At 42.6% G+C, this 24,449-nt stretch overlaps 1 protein-coding gene across 1 annotated transcript in view; it reads left to right on the forward strand.

The window, feature by feature from the left end:
• The window catches only part of LOC135197040 (uncharacterized protein KIAA0513-like), a 59,096-nt gene extending 34,653 nt beyond the window's left edge, over window positions 1-24,443 (forward strand). Inside the window, 3 exon segments of the mRNA XM_064223975.1 lie at window positions 3,063-3,291; window positions 14,626-14,820; window positions 22,122-24,443. Coding sequence (XP_064080045.1) covers window positions 3,063-3,291; window positions 14,626-14,785 — 389 coding nt within the window. The 3' untranslated portion in view covers window positions 14,786-14,820; window positions 22,122-24,443.
• The last annotated feature ends 6 nt before the right edge of the window (window positions 24,444-24,449 follow it).

Here is a 24,449-nt window from a genome sequence, read left to right on the forward strand (position 1 = left end):
ATCCTAATACTGCCGTGATACTGCATAAACTTTCAATTTTCCTCTTGTCAGCAGCTCCGTCTGCAGAGAGCCTCTGGTTTTCCTTACAATTTCTGAATCGCTGTTTCCCAATTCAGCTGCCATGAACTCTGTAGGCCATCAATTTAGCCAACACACTTCCACTTTGCTGCTGGGCTCAGATAGAAAAGGACCACAACCAACTGGCAAAACTGTCTCTCAGCTTCTACTGTGGAGCATAGGTGAAGGGGAGCCTCAGCTCTCACTCATTCCCATTCAATACAAGTTATGCAATGAAAAAATAGAAAAGACCAATATTAATCAACAATCCCTCACCCACAAGAACAATGCAATACAGTAAAACTAGTTTAAAAATTTCCTAACCTAATCTACCTAACAAAATAATAATAATCAAACATTCATTCACATTCACACATTATACTACCATTTATATCACTCTAGACTACGGAGGTCTTGTAAGTTTCAGTAACACTGTTTTACACCAGAAATAAGCATAACCCTAGACTCAACCTTCCTCTTACTTGTTCTCTTATCCCTTTAGGGGGATAGTGTCATCAGTGCACCTCGTACAGTGCACTGTAGGCATTACTTAAGGTTCTTTACAGCAACTGTTTTCATTCCTTTTACAATACCTATGTTCATATTCTCCTTCTTCCATCTTATTCTCCACCCTCTCCCAACAATTGCTTTATAGTGCAACTGCAAGGTTTCCTGTTGCACCTTTCAAACCTTTCTATTCTCAATTTTATTTTCAGTGTTGGATGACCTCGTAGGTCCCAGTGCATGGCCTTTGGCCAAAATTCTGAATGTAATGAATTATATTCTTTACTTGTTCTCTGGATTGGTTGAGAAATTCTAAGTTTCCAGATGGTGGATTTCCTTCTGTCCCAAGCACTGATTTGGAATGAGATTGACAGTCACTTGTATTCATTGGCAATCACCTGTCCATGAACTGACCAGACCAAATGTCACCAAACTTTATTGGTCAAAAGAATTTTGGCGTAACATATTTGACAGTGTAAAAGACTCCACCTTTCTTACCTCAGAAAAGCCTAAAAAAATTACCTGGTTTGGCTAATATAACAGATTACCAGTACTACTTGTATCTAGCCAAACTCCATGGGTATTAATGTTAAAGTTGAATGTTTTCAGACAAATATCTTTGTTTAGCATCCAGCTTTAAAAAAATTTTTTTACAGTACATGCCTGTTTCTAACCTTGTCAGTGTGTTATGATTTACCTATTTGTCATTCTTATCACATACGTAATGTACACTGTATTTTATTATTTTTGCATGGAAATGTCTTAGGTTTAAAAAAAAAAACTTGAAATTAGGATGAAAATGGTGAATAATGCCAGCAATGGTCATTGTTGCTGCCTGCTTCACTAGCATCACTGCCACATTGCACTGTACACTGAAAATTCCCAGCCATGCTCATGACCATTGCAGTTTTTATCACATCAACAGCACTTTAGCACAGTCATCCTTGAATGTGATGCAACATGATTCTTTTTGTATCCAAAATCTGACTCAGCGTAACTTTGCTAAGTACATAGGTTAAACTTTTTTTCATTTTCAATATCATACATGTCGATAAGATTACAAATCCACAGCTAACACTATTTTCTCTATAGGTATATCAATATGATCTCTTTTATGCTTTGGTATAATTCTTAATTTATGGTACATATGGGTTGCCTGATGCCACAGATTCTTTGCTTTACAACCTTTGATTGTTTTTTACCCGTTTCTAGCTGGCGCTAGAAAATTATCCCATTGTTAAGACCGTAGGTTTGTAAGCTATGAAAAATGTAAATTGATTCAAAATTTGCCATTTTTTTACATTGCTGAGTTCAAGGCCTGGTGCGATAAGGTTAGCAGTGGGATAGCACTGCTAACCTTAACATACCAGTGCCATCATACTTTGCTTGTTGCTCAAAGTGATCATCATATATAACTATACCTCTACAGCATATAACAGCAGACTTAATAAGCTCAACAGTCTTTAAGAAAATTCTCAAAATAGTAATATGAATAACAAGAAGTTTTCCTTGAATTTTAAAGTTTTAGGCAATATGTATATAAAAAATGTTCTTTGAATTTTCATGTTTTAGTCAATATATAAAGAGTTTTCTTTGAATGTTGATGTTAAGTGTTGAATTTTAGCAAGTAAATAAAACTAACGTGCCTAGATCTAGGCACTTAATCTTGGCATTAGCAAAGGTGTAGAGTAATGGCACAAGCAAATATTTGCTAGTAAACCATTATTTTTGAAGTGGTAAAATAATACATATAACCAATGTAATTTTTTATGAAAATACATATATTCCTATAACAAATATGTATAAAATAAACATTTTGAAGAGCATTTCATTGTCTGTACACATTGTAGCCCAATGTTCCAGCTTGCTCATATTTCTGCCACTTAATGATTATGTCACATAGGCCATGCTCACCCAATGATATTGGTGGATTAATTTAAGCAACAGTATAATACTTTTGTATTTATTTATTTATTTATCTTTTTTTCATTGTTGAGGCAAAAAATAATATAATATAGTACTGTACAACTACTATTTAAAATTCTGTACTAGTTGCTATACAAGCAGTATGAGTATCATGACATTTTATTTTCATTTTTATTATTTGAACATTGTAGCCTAGGTTTGATGAAGATTTTTTCTTTTTGTTGAACGCATTAGAACTAGATGAACAAAAGGTTTGGAAATCTTTCGTCACGGTTTTTCAAAATGTGGCTACGCGCAATATTTTTTTTACAGTTGTGGTATATATGACAGAATAATCATGTTTTCAATTCTAAAGAAGCAATAATTATGCAGCATGTTACTAATTGTCAATTAGTGAAATCCTGTGTAGTCATATAGCATCACTTTTTGTCATAGGTTTACAATGGTTATTATATAATATGTAATATTACTAAAAAACCAGCAATTTTCAGGAGCTGTCATATCAAGTCATAGAGTGATTAATCATAGTATTTTCTATAGTCCAGCCTCCTAATGGCCATACTTTTATGTTATAGCTACCACACCTGGTGGACAAACTCGTCGTAAAGAATTCTTGTATGCCTACCTCCGACAACAACCTATTTGGCAGTCGATACGCTTCTGGAATGCAGCCTTTTTTGATGCCCTCCAATGCGAACGTTCCCTTCGACCTGTTGTAACCCGGGAAGAAGTGGAAAATAACCGATTACAGGCTGTTACTGATGAACTACATTACCAAGAAAATATCACCTTTGGACAACTTGGGTAAAGATGTTTAATGTTAGAAAATTGTTTTTAGTTTAGATATGTTACTAGATAATGCTGCACTGTTGCATTAATGACCTGGGTGTTGTACAAAACACTGAAGATAGTATTAACAGTTATTTCCATTACCTCTCTGCTCCCAAGTCACGTTGTCTCATTGATTTAGTTCTCATTTTTTTCTCTTTGGTCTCTTCCCACTAAACTGTCCAACTTCTCTTAACTATACCTTCCTAAAATATTCAACAAATGTCATTCAAGTTTATAGATGGGAGTTTTTATTGGTCTCTTTTAAACTACTTTATTCAATATGTAATAATATTGATAGAAGAGAAATTGATTTAAGTGCAAGTGAGATACTGTACTTCATTATGGTGGTAAAAGTGTAACTGACTAGCTGACTGTGTATATAAAATATGCATCTCTTGAGGAAAAGATCCTTACATAAAGACTGTAGGAATTATTATCACCTTGTACAAGGGGTAGGAGGATGTAGGGATCTAAACATTTAGAAGCAAAGCACTATTTTAATTCACTATGAGATATATGGAAGCGTTTTAATAAAAGGTACAAACAGTCACCTAATCCTTCATGGGAAAAGAGGAGTATAAAGAAGAGTATGTATGATTGAGGTATTTGTCATGAAACAGCTATGTGGAGAAATTTACTAGCAGTGGAAAGTCTGTCACACACATGGACCTCTATAGTGCTTATGTGCTTCTGACAGCATTGTTGATAGTAAGTTGCAGTGTGAAGAGCTATCAAGTTACTGGAAGTTTTTGGTGCAAATGTATCATGCATAAATGTTTTGTTATGTTTGAAAGCAAGGTTTAGACAATTTTATCAAGTTTCATTGGATGTTCAACATTTATGTGGATGGAATGCTAAAAGAAGTTAGGTCAAGAGCAGAAGATAAACTGGCAAAGGTGTGAGATAAGAAAATATTTTTAATGGAAAATAGAAAGAATATTGTAAATTAGTGATAATAAAGGGAAATTGCAGAAAAGTGATGCTAAAATGATAGGAAATAGGAGAAAAGCTTTATTAATAATGTATTGGATAAAATGGAAGAATTGAAGTGGTTGAGCAATAAAGGGATTTTGACGAAGGAAAAATCTATTTCAGGGCAAGGGGCCTGTGTCGCCCAGTGAAATAGGTTCCTTTGATACCATTTCTAGGTATAAATATTGCTATTCATACCAGAGAAAAAGAGAAACGTTAGTGCCAAGGTAAATGGCTCGCTCACCTTTTAATAAAAGGTGTCGGTATATATAAAGAGCGAGTGAATACCACTACCAGAGGTACCCTGCCATTTAGCTTCTTCCTCCGCCAAAACCCCATCAACAGAGGAGCCGAACTATAGCCCCGCTACCCTCTACTACTACAGTGAGCGCCTCTGACATCATTCCTGAAGATAGCAAGCTTGGGTTAAGCAGGGTGAGGAATACAGATACAGGGTGGGATTTCACTGGGCGACACAGGCCCCTTGCCCAGAAATAGATTTTTCCTTCATCAAAATCCCTTTTCTGGGCTCAGCCTGTGTCACTCCGTGAAATAGTGCCAGAGAATTAGCTCCACCAAGCTTGGAAGAAAATACAAAATACTAAAATTAGCAGGTAAAACAAACACTAATAAGGTTAATTAGTATAATGTACGACTTAAAAGTACAAAATTGGTACAAAGTGAAAGGTAAAGTATATTTTACCAACTTAAAATTACTTTGCTTAAAAACTTAAAGGTACTAGCCCAAAAAACTTAAAGGTACTTAATAGTAAAACATGTAAAAAACAGAGACAATCAAGTTGACAATCATACAAATAAGCGAGGGAACTGAGCTCTAACGCAAGTAACAATGTAAAATCAATTACATCCAAGGCAATATGTAAACTAGAGGCGAACTAGCTAAGCAAGGGTGCAAGTGAGGCAGGCAGAAGGGAAGGCTACAGTGAAAGATTAATAAGAATATTAAGCAGTGTCAGGGGAAACTGTGTTTCCAGCTGCCACTGCTGAGAATTTAACCTGTTAAGCGTCACCCACGTAATAATACGTTTACCGCGATCTACTCGGTAGCGCCTTCAACGGGATATTACGTTCAAGACTTTAACTGTGCTTGTCAAGCCGTCAGTCCCGTAATAATACATTTAATCGTATAGAAAGTGTAGGAACATCATTTGGTAACACTCAGCACATGGGAAACTTATTTCCAGCCTGGCAACTCTTTCCTGGTGGTCGCTTATGCTAGAAAACTGCCCTGCCCTGCTGGTTTTCTTTCAGTACGCTTTGAGCGTTTATCGAGACAAATAGATTTTTGCGTCTTTCACAATGAATGTCCCAAAGAGGAGGCGTATTTCTTCAGGTGAGATCAATCAAATACTAGACGAGGAGTCTGATATTGATGACCTATTTGATGATGAGAGCTCTAGTTCTGAATCCTCCAGTGATGAGGATACAAACTTTTCTTCCAATAGTGGGAGTGAAGATGACTTTTCTTTGCCGAATGACTGGACTCCGAGAGTAGTATTAATTTTTTTTACTCCAACATTTAATAATTTCCTACACTTAACTACAGTATGAATAATAAGCATAAAAATCAATATTAACTTTGAAAAACTATCATCAGTGCTATGATCGCTAATTACAAAAAAAAGCGTGACGGTACGTTAGCAGCGAGCTCATCCGGGGAGGACGCTTAACAGGTTAAGGGCCTCTAAGAATTTTAAGTAGTGGCGCTTAAAGACTGTCGAAGGTTTCCAGCCTGTGTATTTCTTAAGATCGTCAAAATTCATATGTTGAAAATAATTGATAGATGTGACAACTGCCCTGACATCATGAGCCCGTGGGAAGGATTCCGGGTTGGCTTGTTTAATAAAGTACAAAATTTGTTGTCTGATGCCTTTTAAGGAAATCGTACCACCCTTCTCCCTGATGAATAAGGGACCTGAAGACTTTTAGGTTGTTCTACCCAAGTAAGCACTTAAGGAGTTAACCAGACATAGGGACTTGTCCTGGGGGAGTGGTAAGATTTTCCATGGGGTCCATCTTTCTTGTGGATCCTCATTTTTGGCCAAAAATTGATGATCTGGAGAGAGAAGTACTTCTCCTGATGGGAGGAATTCAATGTGACCTGGCTGGTTCTCTCGAAAGAGCCGACAGTTCTGAAATTCTTGCTCCTGATGCTAAACTTAGTAAAAATAAAGTTTTTCTCAGGAGGGTTATATAATCACATGATTCATTATTTATTTCTGAGGCCAACTTAAGAACGTCATTCAAGAACCAAGAAACTGACTTAGGTCTCTCTGTGGGTCTAAGTCTAGCACAAGCTTTTGGTATAGAGGAAAAGTAAGAATCTGTTAGATCTATACCAAAACCAAACTGGAAGATCTTTTTAAGAGCTGATTTGGTAGTGGTAATTGTGCTTGCTGCAAGACCTTTCTCGAACAATGATCTGAAGAAGGAAATGGCCAAATTTGTGGTCATTATTCATGTATTAGAGCCTTTAAGAAACATAGCTAGTTTCTTAACGGCCGAGTCATACTGACGTAAGGTAGATTCCCTTTTATCTGATTCCAGAGATTCAATATTTTGGGGATCGATATTAGCGTTCCTGCAAGCTGCAAACTTCATAAAGTCCATAAAGTTAAGGCTTTCTGAATCCTTGAGGAAGCGGACACAGTCCTTGTTTGCACTAACTGGGTCAGTTTGGGATTGGGAATCTGTCGGGGCCGGAGTCCCAACTCTAGAAGTAGTGGGAACCAATTGCTTTTGGGCCAATTGGGAGCTACTAGAGCCACCCGGCCCTTGAACGATCTTAGTTTGTTCAGGACTTTCAGAAGGAGATTCACCGCAGGAAACAGGTAGATCTTTTTCCATGCATTCCAATCTATTGCCATAGCATCCGTGGCATAAGCCAGAGGGTCCAGGTTGGGTGCCACATAGCAAGGGAGCCTGTGATTTGACTCCGTGGCAAAGAGATCCACCTGAAGCCCCGGGATTTTCTGACAGATCCATTTGAATGACTCGTTGTCCAGGGTCCACTCTGATTCTAGAGGGGCGGAGCGTGACAGAGCGTCTGCTACCACGTTCCTTACCCCAGCTAAGTGGGTGGCTGACAAGTGCCAATTGTTCTTGTCCGCCAGAGAAAAAATGGCTATCAGGACATGATTTAGGTGACTTGATTTGGATCCGCCCCTGTTTATGCAGTGGACTACCACTGCACTGTCTAGGACCAGTTTGACATGCGATTTCTTTTGTGGCCGGAGCTTCTTCAGAGTAAGAAACACTGCCATGGCTTCCAGTACATTGATATGTAGCTGGCGGAATGGTAAGGACCAGGTTCCCTGGACCTTTTTGTACTGTGAGTACCCTCCCTACCCGCTTAGGGACGCGTCCGTGTGGATCACTAGAGACGGAGGGGGAAATTGAAGGGGTACTGCCCTTGATAGGTTCTTCACTTGCGTCCATGGGTGGAGACGTTTCCTCAAGATCGTTGGGATAGAAGCTAGCTTGTCCCGGGACCTCCGGTTTGCTTATGAACGCCAGACCCTGTTTATGTCCTTCAGTCTGGCTTTCAGAAGAATGTCCGTGACCGAGGCAAATTGGAGTGAGCCTAAGATTCTTTCTTGGTTCCTCCGGGAAGTTTGGCGTTGTTTGAGAAATTGCCTTGTAGACTTGGCTATTTCTTTCCTTTTCAATGGCGGGATTGACAGAGTAAGTAAATCCAAGTCCCATTGCAGGCCTAACCACTGGAACCGAGATTCCGGTGTTAGTCTGGACTTGGTTTTGTTTATTTGGAATCCTAGATGTTCCAGAAACTTGATTACTTTGACCGTTGCCTTTTGGCATTCTTTGGGGGACTTTGCCCATATGAGCCAATCGTCTACGCTACTAGCATTATTCCTTGAGACCTCAACTCTTGGACAACTGCTTCCGCCAGTTTCGTAAATATCCTGGGGGTGATGTTGAGCCCGAAAGGCATTACCTTGAAAGAATAAGCTTTGTTTCCTAGCTTGAAGCCTAGGAACGGGCGGAAGTGTCTGGCTATTGGACATGATAATAGGCATCTGTAAGATATATAGAGGTTGTGACGGCCCCACGGGGAAGTAAGGTCCGTACCTGCAAAACGGTCAGCATTCTGAACTTGTCGCAATGAATGAATAAGTTTAGATATGACAAGTCCAGGATGATTCTTCGCTTTCCTGAGTCTTTCTTTGGCACGCTGAACAAGCGTCCTTGAAATTTTAAGTTCTTGACCCTTGATACTACTCCTTTGAGAAGAAGATCTTGGGTATACTCTATCAATTCCGCTGTTGGTTTTTGGTAGAAATTGTTGGGTGGAGAAGGACCTTCTGTCCAACTCCAACCCAAACCTTTGGTCACTATACTTTGAGCCCAAGAGCTGAACCCCCACCGTTGGCGGAAGAGGTACAGCCTCCCTCCTACCTTGGGACTCTCACTGTTGGTTTGCGGAGGGGCGGCCTCCCCGTGCTCCTTGGAAACCTCTGCCTCTGCTGGTGGCCCTGCCGGATCCTCGATGTCGAGAGGCACCCCTGGCACGGCTGCCTCTGGCAAACCTATTAAATGGCTGAAAGGCCTGGGCCTCAAAAGCCGAGTTATAGGCTGGCGAGACAGCAAAGGAGGTTGATGGCTGGGGCTGTTGGGGTGGTTGAGCCACAAGCACATACTGCTGTTGAGGATGCGCTTTTGAAGCGGAGTGCTGTGGTACCTGAGGTACCTGCACTGCCTGGACCAGAGCCTGTTGTGAATCCTGGAAGGACTGGAACTTCCTAGGCTTCTTTTTCAACCTGGGGTTGGTTCCAGAGGATTCCGATTTACGCTTGTTTACCAGACCCCATCTGACCTTCAGGCTCTGGTTTACCTTAGAGGCCTCGTGCAGCACCTCTGCCACTACCAGAGCAGGGAAAAGGTCTGTTCCCCAAATGGAGGAAGCGATCAGCCTGTTTGGCTCGTGGCGGATGGTAGCCTCCCCCAGAACATGCTTCCTGCAGTTCCTCCTTGCGACGACAAAATCATAGAAGTCGCACTGCATTGTATGCAGTAACGACTTTGCCATGACCTTAAATAACGGCTCTTGTTCGTAAACAAGAGCCGTCATTTCCGCCATCGTCAAGGAGGAGAGAGACCTGCTGAGCCTAGTCCGGGCGTCGAACTTCGTCTGAATTAGTGATTCAGACAGCCTGGGGAGCCTCTCGCTGAAAAGCGCTGTGGCGCAGTCGGGTTTCAGCTTCCCTACTGTGAAGGTGGGTGCTGCACCCTCAAAATAGTTTTCTGATCCGGGGATCAGAAGGGAGGTCGGTTCCGTTTCCCAGAGCTGAGGCATAGGCTCGTCCTTAAGAGCTGCCTGGTATGTAGCTTCCACCACCTTATAGGTAAATGGGAGCGGAGTGCCTTCCACCGTGGTAAAAATGGTGAAAGGGCTTTTGAAGGCGGTGAGGCAAGTGTTTTCACACTCCCACTCATCCAGACTCCTTAGCCATGCTTGCTGCGCCTGTTCCCGAGGAAGGATGATAGTCTCCTTCGGGACTTTATCCTCTCGCATCATGGCTGCGTCAGTTAACCTGACGTAGCCCATGAATGGAGGTTGAAGGTTCTTGGGATAGCACTCGAAGTCTTCCAACCTCCGAGTCCCAATACCTTCAATGGAGAGCATACCGTTCACGAACGGAGCGTATGCCGCAATCCTCCACAGGTTGTTGGGTTTGAAGTCCGGGAGCCTAGATGAATCCGGCATGACGGCAGGTATTGCTACCTGACTGGATTGAGAGTGGCCTGCCGCGAGTGAGTCCCTAATGCCCGTCATAGCATTTTCCTGGGCAGCCATCTTCTCCGACAGGGATTGGATTGACTGACCCGAGGCCTTGACCGAACTAGAAAGCTGGGAGAACATCTCCTGAAACCTAGTGTTGACTAGGTTCCCAACGACGTCTCCCACCCTCTCCAAGATATTGGAGGAGAAAGCTTCGGGGTCGAAGGAGGAAGACTGGGCCTTCTCCTTCCAAGGCCTATGCTTAAGGGACCGCGGCGCAGAAGAAGACGCACCCTTAGCTTTATCCGCCCTGGGATGGTGAGCCGGGGACTTCTGGATAGAGGAAGGAGCTGACTTCTTTGGCAGCGACTTCGGTTTTGGTTCAAAGTCCGTAGATTACTTGACCTTGGGGATCGCAGAAGAAGTTTTTGGTCGTACCAACCTCTGCTTCTCCGTGAAACCGCGGAAAGAAGTAGAAGTGGAAGGGATAGGAGAAGGAGAAGGAGAAGGACTCAAGGAAAGCCCTTGAGCCCTTACAGGACCTGCCTCAAGTACAGCCTTACCTCCGCCCATGACATCTACAGTCATGGGCTCTAAGTCTAGGTTGAGACCAGCAACGTCCTCTGCGACGTCCTCCGTCAGGTCCCCTTCCACCGGGAGCGAGACCATAGCCTGGATATCGACGATGAGAGGAGCAGCAACTTGGGGATCCACGACCGAACCCCTCTTCGCACCGGGGACGACTAGGTCCGCCATGTCCTGGGCCAAGATGTACGGGCGGCCTTTGGGAGAATTCCTCCCGAAACCTCCGACCCAGGCCTTCAAGGTGGTTAAGGCTGCTGCCCTCTTCGCTTCCAAGACCTGTAAGAAGGGTTAGAGTTAGCCATAGAGACAAGACGACTGAAGTAGTATATGAATCAAAACAATTAAATTCAAAAATATGCACGTAAGTGAATATAATAAGCGAACGAATGGACTCAGTGCCATTGATAATGGAGACTTACTTCAGTAGAGGCTGCTTCAATTAAGGCGTAGCAGGTGTGGCAGTTCTCATGATGCCACACCAAGTAGTCGTCTACTTGTACGGCGCACCCGCCGTGGGAGCGGCAGACTTCATGGCCACAGGGATCCTGCAGGACGGCATTACAGCCGGGTTCCTGGCAACAGATGACCTGTAAGTCAAAGGATACATGAGTATCATGACAACCTCCAGGGAGGTTATAGAACTTAATGCTATAAGTCTAATTGTAGTAGGCGCCGGAGTGGAGTCTACCAACCAGAGGAATATATATATGTATATATATATGTATGCATGCAGTCACATATGGAAAATATAACAAGGTTTATAGCGCTGGAGTGGCTCCAGAGAACCAGACCGGTGTAACTATGTCACCTGTACAAACTAGGTTGTGTGTAATGCTATATATATATTAATGGGATACCAACTGTACACATGTACGGTGGATGACACCCTAAGGCCGAGGCCTATGACTAAACATTCTCAAGTCAGATCTGGTGTTGGCCGGAGCTGAAACCGCCGGAGCTGAAACCGCCGGAGCGGAGAGGATGGTGAGTACTAGGGTGGTGGTGGGGATGCGGGGGGGCGGGGGGAGGTGGTCCCACTCCCTTGCCTGGTGGCTCGCCGTAGTACGGTGCAGGGAGGGGGTGGGGAGAGTCCCCAAGCCCCAAGCAAGGCGACTGAGTACGGCCAGCCCAAGCGCTGAGTGTATCCACCCCCACCTACCTCCGAGAGAACTCCCCCTCTCATGCGGACTCAGATAGCTAGTTGCGTAGCGAGCGAGTCATCACTCCACCGTGGTGGGTGGGCATGGTGCGGAGGGGGAGAGGGAGGAGGGGAGGAGGGGGGAGGAGGTCAGCAACGGGGTGGCTCGTACGCGATCAACTGGGAACCTTCCCAGCCGGGTGAACAGACACGTGGTGTGGAGGGCCAATTGATCACAAGGGGCCAACCGGCCCTGAAGTCGCATATAGCATACAACAATAAATAACCTTAGAAACATACATATAAATATAAAATAATTAAATATAAGCTAGCCTAACACGGGGGAGAAATAATAAAAACGGCGTAAGATAAGCATGTCCAGGAGGGGTAGGCTAATCGCAAGCCTGGCGACTCAGGTGTGTTAGCCTAACCCTTAGGCGGCTAGTCGGTATGCTGTACCAAATATGGGGGCAGGAGACTAGGAGCCAGGACATAAAATGAAGGGACTAGGTCCTAACGTAAGGGAGAGACTCCTAACAAATCGGGATCTGACTAGGCTAGGCTACGATCCGAAACATCCGGTCGGAGTAGGGGGACCCCGTGAAAGACTAGACTGAGTAAATTCAAGCTGACTGCATGAAAAACACAATAAAACAGTTATGGAATAGTAAAAAGTACTGCTAAGGGAGACCAAAAGAGTGAGGGAGCCGCCATGCGGGCCGGGATAAAGTCGGCGCGGGAACCATGAAGCTCACGCTACCTAATCTCCTCCCAAACATAATAAAATGGGTGAGATCTGTATAATTGAGATCATAAAACCATAACAGCAGTACTTAACTTAGATGCAAAAGCTTGATCCATCGTAAAAGTGAAAAAATCCAAAAGTCAGCGCAAAAAACGCACAGCACAAAACAAGATGCGTGTAATGGCGCTGACGCTATCAAAAGGAATGACGTCAGAGGCGCTCACTTTAGTAGTAGAGGGTAGCGGGGCTATAGTTCGGCTCCTCTGTTGATGGGGTTTTGGCGGAGGAAGAAGCTAAATGGCAGGGTACCTCTGGTAGTGGTATTCACTCGCTCTTTATATATACCGACACCTTTTATTAAAAGGTGAGCGAGCCATTTACCTTGGCACTAACGTTTCTCTTTCTCTCTGGTATGAATAGCAATATTTATACCTAGAAATAGTATCAAAGGAACCTATTTCACGGAGCGACACAGGCTGAGCCCAGAAATGGATATTTTGAAGTTAATATTAGAGATGAAAAATTCGATAAGAGATAAAGTATTGAATTGGTGAGGCAAGGATAGCAGTAGAGGCTATAAATATGGAATAAAGGTTTTAATGGAAGCCAAACACTGGAAATACAATATCTTTGTAGAGATGAAATAAAATTACTTCATGAATATAAAAGATAAACAATGGAAGAATCTGAGAAGAATTATTGTCATGGTACAATGTGATGTAAGGAATCTTTTTCAAGATTCCTCATCTTTTTCAGGATGTATAAAGAAAAAAAAGATATGAAAAAAAATTATTCTAAGCTATTTTAAGTGTTTGGTCAACTACAGAAACTGGAAAATTTTGAAAATAGTAGAAATGCCCAAACAAAAAATGGGTGTTAATACTGTATAAGTAAGACTAAATATGTACAAGATTAAGGTAAATATCACAGATCCTGTTAAAAAAATCTTAAAAGCTCATACTGAGGGAGAAAATAGGATAGCCAGTTGTGGGGGAGAGAAAGATGCCAAGGTTTTTAGTATAGTTTTAAACATTTTTAGTTTTCTGTAAAAGAAAACTACTATTTAGATGGCTATTTATCTGCCTGTCTGCACTTTTTCTCTCTGCCCTCAGATCTTAAAAACTACATAGGCTAGAGGGCTGCAAAGTAGTATGTTGATCATCCACCCTCCAGTCATCAAACATACCAAATTGCAGTTCTCTAGCCTCAGTAATATTTATTTGATTTAAAGTTAAAGTCAGGTATGATCATGTACCTGGGACTCCTATACGCCACCACTGGGTCATGGCTGAAAGTCTCACAGGCCGTGGCTAAGAGTTTCATACAGCAATATACGCTGCACAGAAAACTCGATCGTGCCAAAGAAATTTTGATGCATTTTTTACTGGTTTTCCTTGTGTTCTCTGTGAAGATCTATAATTATGGATCATTCAGTTTCAAACAGAACTCAGCTCCTATTTGATTTCCCCTCTATTATTATTTTGTTTTCCTTTTTCTTGGCTAACCTTTTAAAGCTATCATTCTTTTTCTGATTCTGTAGTCGCACTTCTTTTCTTAATCATACAGTTTTCCTTTTAATTGGCTTAGTGCAGTATACAAGCCTGAGTCATTGAAGTATAGTATATGAATTTTTTTATGATAATATTTTCTGTGCATTAGAAATTATTCTTTTCATTCCTGTTGATTGCAGAGTACATTGCAGGCAGTCCCCGGCTTACAACGGATTCAGCTTACGACGTTCCGAGGTTACGGCAATTTTCAGTCATATTCATCAGAAATTATTTCCAGGTTTACAGTGCATGTTCCAGGCTTATACTGCTTATGACGCCGATCTGGTGGAAGAAGTATGACTCCGAAAATGCAAAATAATCAATATTTTAAGTTTTTTTTTTTTAATGAAAAATGCAATAAAAATGCAGTTTACATAGTTTTTAATATCCCCAAAGCATTAAAAGTAAGGTTTTCTTAGGATTTTTGACAATTTTCTGGCTTACAGCGATCTTCGGCTTACAACGCGTCTCAGGAACGAAACCCCCGTTGTAAGCCAGGGACTGCCTGTACTTCAATAATTACATTATTTAATCTAGACTTTTCATTACATTTCAGAACATTTACTTGCAATATGCATGCATTTGGCCTGTCAAAAGAAATGGTGAACGAGTTCCTCCGCAAACAAGTTACTATTGCCAGCCTCAGACCAGATCAAGTAAAACTTCTCCGTGATAATGTGGAGAGGATGTTTAGTGCAAAGCAAGAGTGGCAGTAAAGTTCTGGGTGGAACTTCTTGCAGTATACCTGAAGGTAAAGTGACTGAAAGATATACTGTGGCAATATCTTCTAGAAAATATATTTTCATACAATCAACTTACCTGTCAGATATATACATAGCTAAGACTCCGTCGTCTCCGACAGAAATTCAAATTTCGCGCCACTCGCTACAGGTAGGTCAGGTGATCTACCGGCCTGCCCTGGGTGGCAGGACTAGGAACCATTCCCGTTTTCTATCATATTTTTTCTGTCGCCGGTGGCATCAACATCGTTGCTGCTACCTCCTGACTGGAATTCGCTTTTCTAGACAATTGATCATCTGTTTTTTGGACTTTTTGGTGACGTACCTGGATCGTTGTTTTGGCATTCGCTACTGTGGACTGGATTTGGACTTGCTTTTGATTTTTCTTCAAGAATGTCTGATTCAAGTGGTTGTGTGAGAGTGTGTGTGAATGTAGGCTGCAAGGTGAGGATACCGAAGGCTTCGGTTGATCCTCACACTGTATGCCACAAATGTAGAGGTTTTGACTGTTCTATTTCTAACACCTGTCATGAATGTGAGAGGTTGAATGTTGAGGAATGGAAGACTCTAACTTCTTACTTGAAGAAGTTAGAGAGGGATAGAGTCAGAAGGGCTGCATCTAAGGGTGCGGGTAGTACAAGGCCTATTGAGCCTTTTAATGATTCTAACTCTTCTTTAAACTATGCATTTGATTCTAATTCTGTATCAGGGCCCTCACTGGCTTTACATTCAGATTCGGCCTCGGAAATTGCTGATCTGAAAGCTACACTTCATAGGATGAAATCCAAAATGGCTGCCATGAAAGGTAAGGATTGTGAAAGTGATTATTTTAGTGAAGTGAGTGTCCCCAGTGTTGTGGAGGGGGCGTCTGACCGTCTCTGCGACGCTCCCAGGCCTAGACCTCTTTCAAGCTCCCAAGCCCAGAGGAGAAGAAAAGTCGAAAGCCGTACGGAGGTTGTGGAGAATTCCCCCCGGTCAGGCGTCCCTTCAGCAGGCTCTGTAGTTAGACAGACTGCTCAGGACGCTATAGGAAAAGCATCCTCAGAGAGTGCTTCTCTTCGTCCGCCTCTCCCCTCCTCCTAAACGAGGGTGGAAGGATTCGGACCTTTCCAGGCCCCTGAAAAGGCACTGGAAAGAACCTATGTTGGATTCAAGCCCCGAACGCTTTTCGGAAGAAGCGCCTCCCTCGATCAAGAAAGCTAAGAGGGTTTTGACGTCCCCTGGCTTGGACAAAACTCCTTCGAGGTCTCCCTCTCCCGTTGAAGAAGACGCCGGAGAAGCTTCCAAGAGGATTATTTTGGCTGTACAAGAACAGTTATCCGCCTTGGTAGGAGTCCTTTCGAAGGATCCTCCTCGTAGAAAAGACGTGAGGCTTCCTGTCAAGAAGTCTCGTCTTCCTTCTCCCGCCAGGAGTGAGGCTCCTGTGGGACGTGAGGCGTTTGAGATCTCTTCCGATAGAGACTCATACAACGAATATGAAGCGCCAGACAAGCGCGAGGCGCCAGTCAAGCGCGAGGTTTCTTCCAGACGAGAAGCGTCTTATAGGATTCAAGCGCCAGATAAGTGCGAGCAACTTTACAGGCGCGAGGATTTAGCCAGACGTGATACATCTGCCAAGCCAGCAGCGTCAGCCAAGCGCGAGGATGCAGCCAGGCGCGAGGATTCAGCCAGGCGCGAGGCGCCAGACAAGCGTCATCCATACAAGGATATAGCGCCAGAAAGGCGCGAGGCGCCAGCCAGGCGCGAGGCGCCAGCCAGGCGCGAGGCGCCAGCCAGGCGCGAGGCGTCAGCCAGGCGCGAGGTTTCAGAGAGGCGCGAGGCACCAGTCAGGCGCGAGGCGCCAGCCAGGCGCGAGGCGTCAGCCAGGCGCGAGGCGCCAGCCAGGCGCGAGGCGCCAGCCAGGCGCGAGGAGCTAACCAGGCGCGAGACGTCTGATTTGTTTCATAGGGGCTCTGTACATGCTCTTAGCCCCTCTCTAATTAGGAGTTTGTCTCCCGCAGAGAGAGTAATTGGGCAGGAAGACCCAGAACGAGAATTGAATTCTCCTTCTGATCCTATCTTGGAAGAGGACTCAGAAGACGAGACTCACGGCAGAGAAGGGCTGTCTAACTATAAAGTTTTGACAGCTCTCCTTCTTCAAGAATACGGAGATGCCTTGACCCCTGCCGCTCCTCCTTCTCCTCGCTCACTTTTTTCATGCTCCAAGACACCGAAGTCGTCGGCTTTTCTGAAGATGAGGCCGACGATTTCTATGAAGAGAGCTCTTCAGTCTCTGGATAGCTGGATGCTAACCAAAAAGGAGCTAGTTAGAACGGTGTTCTGCATGCCTCCCGCTAGACTTACGGGCAAGAGAGGTATTTGGTACCAGACTGGGGAGAATATGGGGCTCACTCTCCCAGCTTCGGCTGAAGCTGACTTTTCCAGTCTGGTAGACGCATCCAAGAGACATAGCCTTCATATGGCTAGAATAACTTGGGGTCTTTCGGAGTTGGATCATCTCCTCAAGGGACTTTTTCATATTTTGGAAGTCTTCAACTTCCTGGATTGGTCCCTTGGGGTGATGGCCAAGAAGGCCCATGCCTCGGAAGGACTCGATCCTGACATACTCCTTGCGATCTTGTCGTGCATTGACAAGGCGGTACAGGACGGTTCAGGGGAAGTCTCTTCTTTATTTGGAGCCGGTCTCTTGAAGAAGAGATATGTTTTTAGCGCTTTTCTGACGAAAGCAGTTTCGCATTCGCAAAGGGCAGCTTTGTTATTCGCTCCCAGGTCTGACTTTCTGTTCCCTTCGCAGTTGGTGAGGGACATTTCCCGTTCGCTGACGGAGAAAGCGACACAGGATCTTCTCCTTCAATCGTCCAGGAAAAAGAGACCAGTGATGGTGGGAGACAAGAAAGGTGTTACTACGCCTCTGCAGCCCTTTCGAGGAGGTCCTCCCTCTAGAGCTCCCTCTAAAAGGAAAGCGACTGAGAAGAGAGGTAGAGCTTCTTTCCGTCCCTTTAAAAGGGGAAAGTGAAGTGACGCTCCTCCAAACACCAGTAGGTGCCAGGCTCCGGGAGTTTGCGGAAGCCTGGACTCTCATAGATACAGACGCTTGGTCAATGTCTGTTCTACAGAAAGGATACCTCATTCCTTTCCTGGACAATCCTCCCCTGACGTCAACTCCGCGGGAATTGTCCGCCAATTACAAGGACCCTGTGTTGAAAGATACTCTTCAACAAATGGTGGATCAAATGTGGGACAAGAGAGCAATAGAGCTAGTGCTGGATCAAAGCTCCCCAGGGTTTTACAATCGTCTTTTCTTGGTTGCGAAAGCCTCGGGGGGCTGGAGACCAGTTCTAGATGTCAGCGCTCTGAACAAGTTTGTTCAGAAACAGAAGTTCTCCATGGAGACTTCTGCATCAGTCCTTGCGGCTCTTCGCCAAGGGGATTGGATGGTGTCTCTGGATCTCCAGGATGCCTATTTTCACGTCCCGATTCATCCTTCGTCGAAGAAGTACCTCCGTTTCATGACGGGGGGAAGGATCTTCCAATTCAGAGCCTTGTGTTTCGGCCTTTCTACGGCTCCTCAGGTCTTCACGAGCCTTATGAAAAATGTGGCGAGATGGCTTCACCTGAAAGGTATCAGTATCTCTCTGTACCTGGACGACTGGCTCATCAGAGCAAAGTCAGAGAAACAGTGTTTGGAGGACCTTGCTTTGACGCTAAACCTGATAAAGACCTTAGGATTGCTCGTGAACCTCGAGAAGTCCCAACTGATCCCCAGCCAGAACTTGGTCTATCTGGGGATTCGGATGGATTCTCGGGGTTTTCGAGTTTTTCCTTCTCAAGAGAGACTAACGAGAGGTTTAGAGAAAGTCACTCTCTTCTTAGGGAAAGAACGTACTTCGGCGAGGGAATGGTTGAGCCTATTAGGGACACTTTCCTCGCTCGAACAGTTCTTTCCTCTAGGAAGACTTCATCTCCGTCCGCTTCAGTTCTTCCTCAGAAGATCGTGGAACATGAAGACAGGACTTCTTTCGGACAGTTTTCCCATTCAGTTTGGATGAAGCGCCACTTAGAATGGTGGTTATCCCATCTGAAGGAAAACAAGGGTACTTCCCTAGAAACTCAGAACCCGAACCTTGTATTGTTTTCCGACGCGTCGGAAAAAGGTTGGGGAGCAACCTTGGGAAAGAGAGAGAGGTGTCAGGCACCTGGAATGCTCTTCAAGTGGCCTGGCACATAAACTGCAAAGAGCTGTTTGCCGTACACCTGGCCCTAAAGAGCTTCGAACCTTTAGTGAGGAACAAGATAGTCCAAGTGAATGCGGACAACACAACTGCCCTTGCCTACATTCGAAAGCAAGGAGGCACACACTCGTATGCCCTATACGAGCTCGCAAGAGACCTTCTTTTGTGGACATCACAGAGGAACATCTCTCTTTTGACGAGGTTTGTTCAAGGAGTAAGGAACGTGAGAGCAGACAGGCTGAGCAGGAGGAACCAGGTCCTTCATACCAAATGGACCCTCCACTCAGAAGTTTGTCGGAATCTCTGGTCTCTTTGGGGGACTCCTCATGTCGACCTCTTTGCCACGTTCCTCTCAAAAAGACTGGAAGTCTTTTGCTCAGTAGTAGAAGACCCCAGAGCTGTAACAGTAGACGCCTTCCTTCTAGATTGGTCTCATGTAGACGTTTACGCATTTCCCCCATTCAAGATTCTGGGGCAAGTGCTCAGGAAGTTTGTGACATCGAAGGGGACGAAAATGACCCTGATAGCCCCCTTTTGGCCAGCTCAAGAGTGGTTCACGGAGGTGCTGGAGTGGTTGGTAGACTTCCCCAGATCCCTCCCACAAAGGAAGGATCTTCTCAGACAACCACACTTCAAGAGGTTTCATCAAAACCTCCCCACTCTCGCTCTGACTGCCTTTCGACTATCGAAAGACTTGTCAGAGCGAGAGGCTTTTCTCGCAAGGCAGCAAGCTCGATCGCTAGAGCCCGGAGAACTTCCACTATCCGAGTTTACCAATCGAAGTGGGAAGTTTTTAGAAGGTGGTGCAAGTCGAAGAAGTTGTCCTCCTCCAGTACCTCTGTAACAGAAATCGCTGATTTTCTGTTATTTTTGAGAGAGGAATCTCGTCTCTCCGTAGCCACTATAAAGGGCTATAGGAGTATGCTTTCGGCCGTCTTTAGGAATAGAGGCCTAGATCTGGGAAATGATAGAGATCTACATGATCTGATTAGATCTTTTGAGACCATGAAGTCTAAGATTACTTCTCCCCCTAACTGGAATCTCGACGTGGTCCTGAAGTTCTTGTCCTCAGCAAGATTTGAACCTCTGCATTTGGCCTCGTTTCGTGACCTAACGAGAAAATGTTTGTTTCTTTTGTCACTGGCGACGGCTAAAAGAGTTAGTGAGCTGCACGCCCTTAGTGATAAAGTGGGTTTCAAACTAGATTCAGCCATCTGTTCATTCAAAGATTTATTTTTGGCGAAGAATGAAAATCCTTTGAATCCCTGGCCGAGAAACTTCGAAGTTAAAGGCTTATCGGGTCTCATCGGCAGGGAAACGGAGAGGCCTCTTTGCCCAGTAAGGGCTTTAAAGTTTTACATGCGGAGAAAGAAACAGTTGGGAGGTTCTAGACAAGGTCTCTGGTGCTTGGTGAAGGATCCATCAAGACCTATGTCCAAGAATGCTTTAGCCTTTTTTGTCAGGAACGTCATTACTGACGCTCATAAGGCTTGCACGGATGACTCTTTCAAACTCCTGAGAGTAAGAGCTCATGAAGTGAGAGCAGTAGCTACGTCTCTCTCTTTTCAGAGAAATATGTTACTAAAGAATATCTTGGAAGCGACATATTGGAGGTGTAATTCAGTGTTTGCTTCTCACTATTTAAAGGACGTTCGTGTGACCTACGAAAAATGTTTTTCTTTAGGTCCTTTCGTGTCTGCGGGCACAATCCTGGGTACAGGAGCTAACACCAATCCTTAAATAATACATAAGTCTAATAGATATGTTCTAGACTTTCTGCTGAGCAGGTGCAGGTGCCGCACAGGCGGCCAGTCACTTTCGTTCAGTAAGGAACTCTTGTGATATCTTTTATTAGATGAGTATCATAAATTTTTTTTTTTTTTTTGAAAATTAATGTGTGCGTGTGCAATTTGGTTTAGAGTTATGGTTGTTGTGAAGAGTTTGGGGATAACTCGGAGCAATTTTTAATACTAACATGGTGGTTAGGATCAGGTGGTCGGGATTGGTTGTGTGCTCCTTCATAAGGCGTGTTGTCATATAAGTGGATCAGCACCCATTGACAAAGTCCTTTCAGGCTCTGCCGAGTAAATGGATAAGACCCCTTCGGCAGACCCACAAGAACTCTTGGCCATAGATCACATATCTCGCTAAAGTTTCTTGAGGTGATGCAGACTCCTGGGCTACAGCCACAAAGTCTACCACCTATCAGGTAGGAACCAAGGTTTTTTTTTTTATACCTACAACATATGTTGTTTACCTGTCTATTCCAGAAGTAGCTGTCTCTTACCCTCCACCGAAGGGTGCCAATCAGCTATGCATATATCTGACAGGTAAGTTGATTGTATGAAAATGATATTGTTATGATACAATAAAGTTTCATACATACTTACCTGGCAGATATATACGATTAGGGCCCACCCAGCCTCCCCGCAAGGAGACAGGTGGAAGAGAAAAAATATGATAGAAAACGGGAATGGTTCCTAGTCCTGCCACCCAGGGCAGGCCGGTAGATCACCTGACCTACCTGTAGCGAGTGGCGCGAAATTTGAATTTCTGTCGGAGACAACGGAGTCTTAGCTATGTATATATCTGCCAGGTAAGTATGTATGAAACTTTATTGTATCATAACAATATCATTTATTTAATGTTCATAATTATTATCGTTATTGTTATTATTCAAGAGAAGTATAATAAAGTAAAAATAAAAAGTAAAATACAAAGACAAATGAATCAGCAAGGTGATCAGAAAACGAGAAATGAATGATAAAAATTAATGTAGGGTGCCAGCCTCTCTTACTCATTAGAGCATCAATAGTCATAGAACTTCCCAAAATACAGACACAGTTTGTTAGTAAAGGCTACATACAGGGCTGGATGAAAGGTATTTTTATATAAAAAATCCTCTCTTATGTTTACTGATGACTTATTGGTAGACTTGGGTGGGCTATCTAGTGCTTAATATGTTGAGGTTTTGAAGAGGTGTGACTAAAGAATGTTGAAATTCATGACTGGCATCTGGTGTTGTGTAATGATGTCACAATATTTTTCTCTCTGTATTATTCTCATAATTTTCTTTCCAGGTGAAGTAACACTCATCCAGTTGAGGTATGTATACCAAGTGTTCCCCTTGAAGAGGTACAGACAGTCCAAAAAAGAAAAATTAAACCCCAGAAACTAAATCAGTCTAATATTGTACTGACATATTGCAAACTGTGTATAAAGTACTGTAATTCAAATTATCACAAACATCCATCGGAATTTGTCTTGAATGATATGCAGTATAAGAGCCTTAAAGAGTTCTGTTGTCATTAGGGGTTCTTTGTTTACAGTGGTAAGAATTCAGGCTTGTTTGGAAATGAAACTGTCTTAAGTACTGTGTTGCGTGCCTTGTAGGAGTTTTGTACCGAGGTTATGGTATGTAGAGTCCAACATCTTGATCCATGCCAGATTTTCCATTGCTAGACATGGCTCATAACATTCAATAGTTCTTCAATAGTTCTTGATTATTCAGGTCAATTCATGGGTTTGACTGTAAATGAGAGGTCCTTTAAGAGTCCCTGTCCCTCCCAGTACTGGTGATATTAATGTGATACTTATTTTGAAACCCATGGATTATACATAGCTATTAGGTGCTACAAAATTTAGTGATACATGAAGAAGCACATGTATGTATGTATGTATATTCAATAATGTAGTGTGAATTCTTTTGTTATTGGGTATGGCATTGTGATCTGCAAGTAAGGTCTGAGAATATTTTAACTGCTTAACAATCAGTGAAATATTGTTGAGACAGATACTGAATTGAGTTTGTTAATGTATGTTGAGCATAGAAATATAGGTATCCAAATATGGTATTATCGTGACATTTACTATGATGACACTTTCAGATTAGCAACATACCTTTATCTTTTGATACTTGTACATTACTTAAAGAAGCGATAATGCATTTGCAACAGTATTAAAATTAATATTAATAGGATATATATTAAATGTAGTAAGTAAAACCAAGTTATGTTTGCACTTTAAATCCACCTCAGTTTAAATGGTTTTTATTTAAAATTTCATTCTATTTTTGTACATGAATTTATAGATGTAGGGTCCCAATTATAATTTATAAACTGTGTATTAAGAAAGCAGACATGATGCTTAAAATGATTCTGTTTGCTGGATTGACTTATTTTCTATATGATTTATTTTAATTTCAGTTTTAAGTGAAATTCATTTGGTTAATAGACTAAATATGAGAGAACCTATTATAATCATGTTTTGGGCATGATTTGAATTCAGTATCTTGGTTTTAGAATTGTTAAGCTGAATGTATAATTCAGTATTATATATGTAGATAATCTCAGTAACTTTGTCATACAGTGAATTGTTTGTAACAGTTTTTTGTATGACAAAGTAATCTTGACTGTTATCCTATTTACTTAAAATTAAAGAGTTACATTTTTCTAATTAGCATATTCTACAAATATCCGGTGGCTATGCATTTTTCTAAACTAATAAAGGGATTTTGACGTAGGAAAAATCTATTTCTGGGCTCAGCCGTGTCGCTCGATTGAAGATAGGAAAGTAAGATTTAGAGCTGGAAGGTCTGCAGTAAGATTAATTTTGTATGAAGCAGCAGGATGTGTGGAAGATGTGTAAATGTCACCAGACCTTTTGCAAATGTTTATTGATAACCCCACTTTCAAGTAAGCAAGCAGATTGATTGGTGCCTGCCAATTAGTACAGTTTTATTATACACTATCCACAACAGTGAAACTACCATTTCTGTGTTTTGGTATCATGAATTGCATCAGGAAAAAAAAAAAAACTGACCAATCCCCACCTCCAGTGAATGTTAGGAGTATTATCATCCTTCATTATGTTATTCTCTACAGCACACATTTTACAAATCAGTATTGGAGCAGGTGTGTTGTGTATATGGTTTTGAATAGAAACCCTTACAAGGAGAAGTTATGTTTTTGTCACTCATAAATTTCAGTATGTTTCACATAAATTGCTTTCTTTCTGCAATAATTGTATGAAAGATGGTTCCTTCCCTAAAGTTTCAAAACTGGTGATCCTTGTTTGCCCAGATTTTAAAGCATCCATTTGTATAGGATGACTGAAAGATACAACTTAATGTATTTCACATAATTTTTAAGCAAGTGTTGCATGTAGTCTGACCATCTACATATTGTATGGTTACTTGATGTTAGTGACTTCAGAAACACTTTATTTCACAAAAATAATTTACCTAGGTTAATCTGTATAAAATAACATCAAAGCACAAATTAAATCAGTTTTAGTGAACAACTTGGTGAGAAACATGATAAAGAGTAATTTTATAGATAAGCTATTATTACAGTAAAATCTGACAAAGTATTAATAGTATTCTTAATGTTGTGTATGCTGTGCTCTTG

Source organism: Macrobrachium nipponense, chromosome 18 (assembly GCF_015104395.2).
Source record: "Macrobrachium nipponense isolate FS-2020 chromosome 18, ASM1510439v2, whole genome shotgun sequence".
NCBI classification, from domain to species: Eukaryota; Metazoa; Arthropoda; class Malacostraca; order Decapoda; family Palaemonidae; genus Macrobrachium; species Macrobrachium nipponense.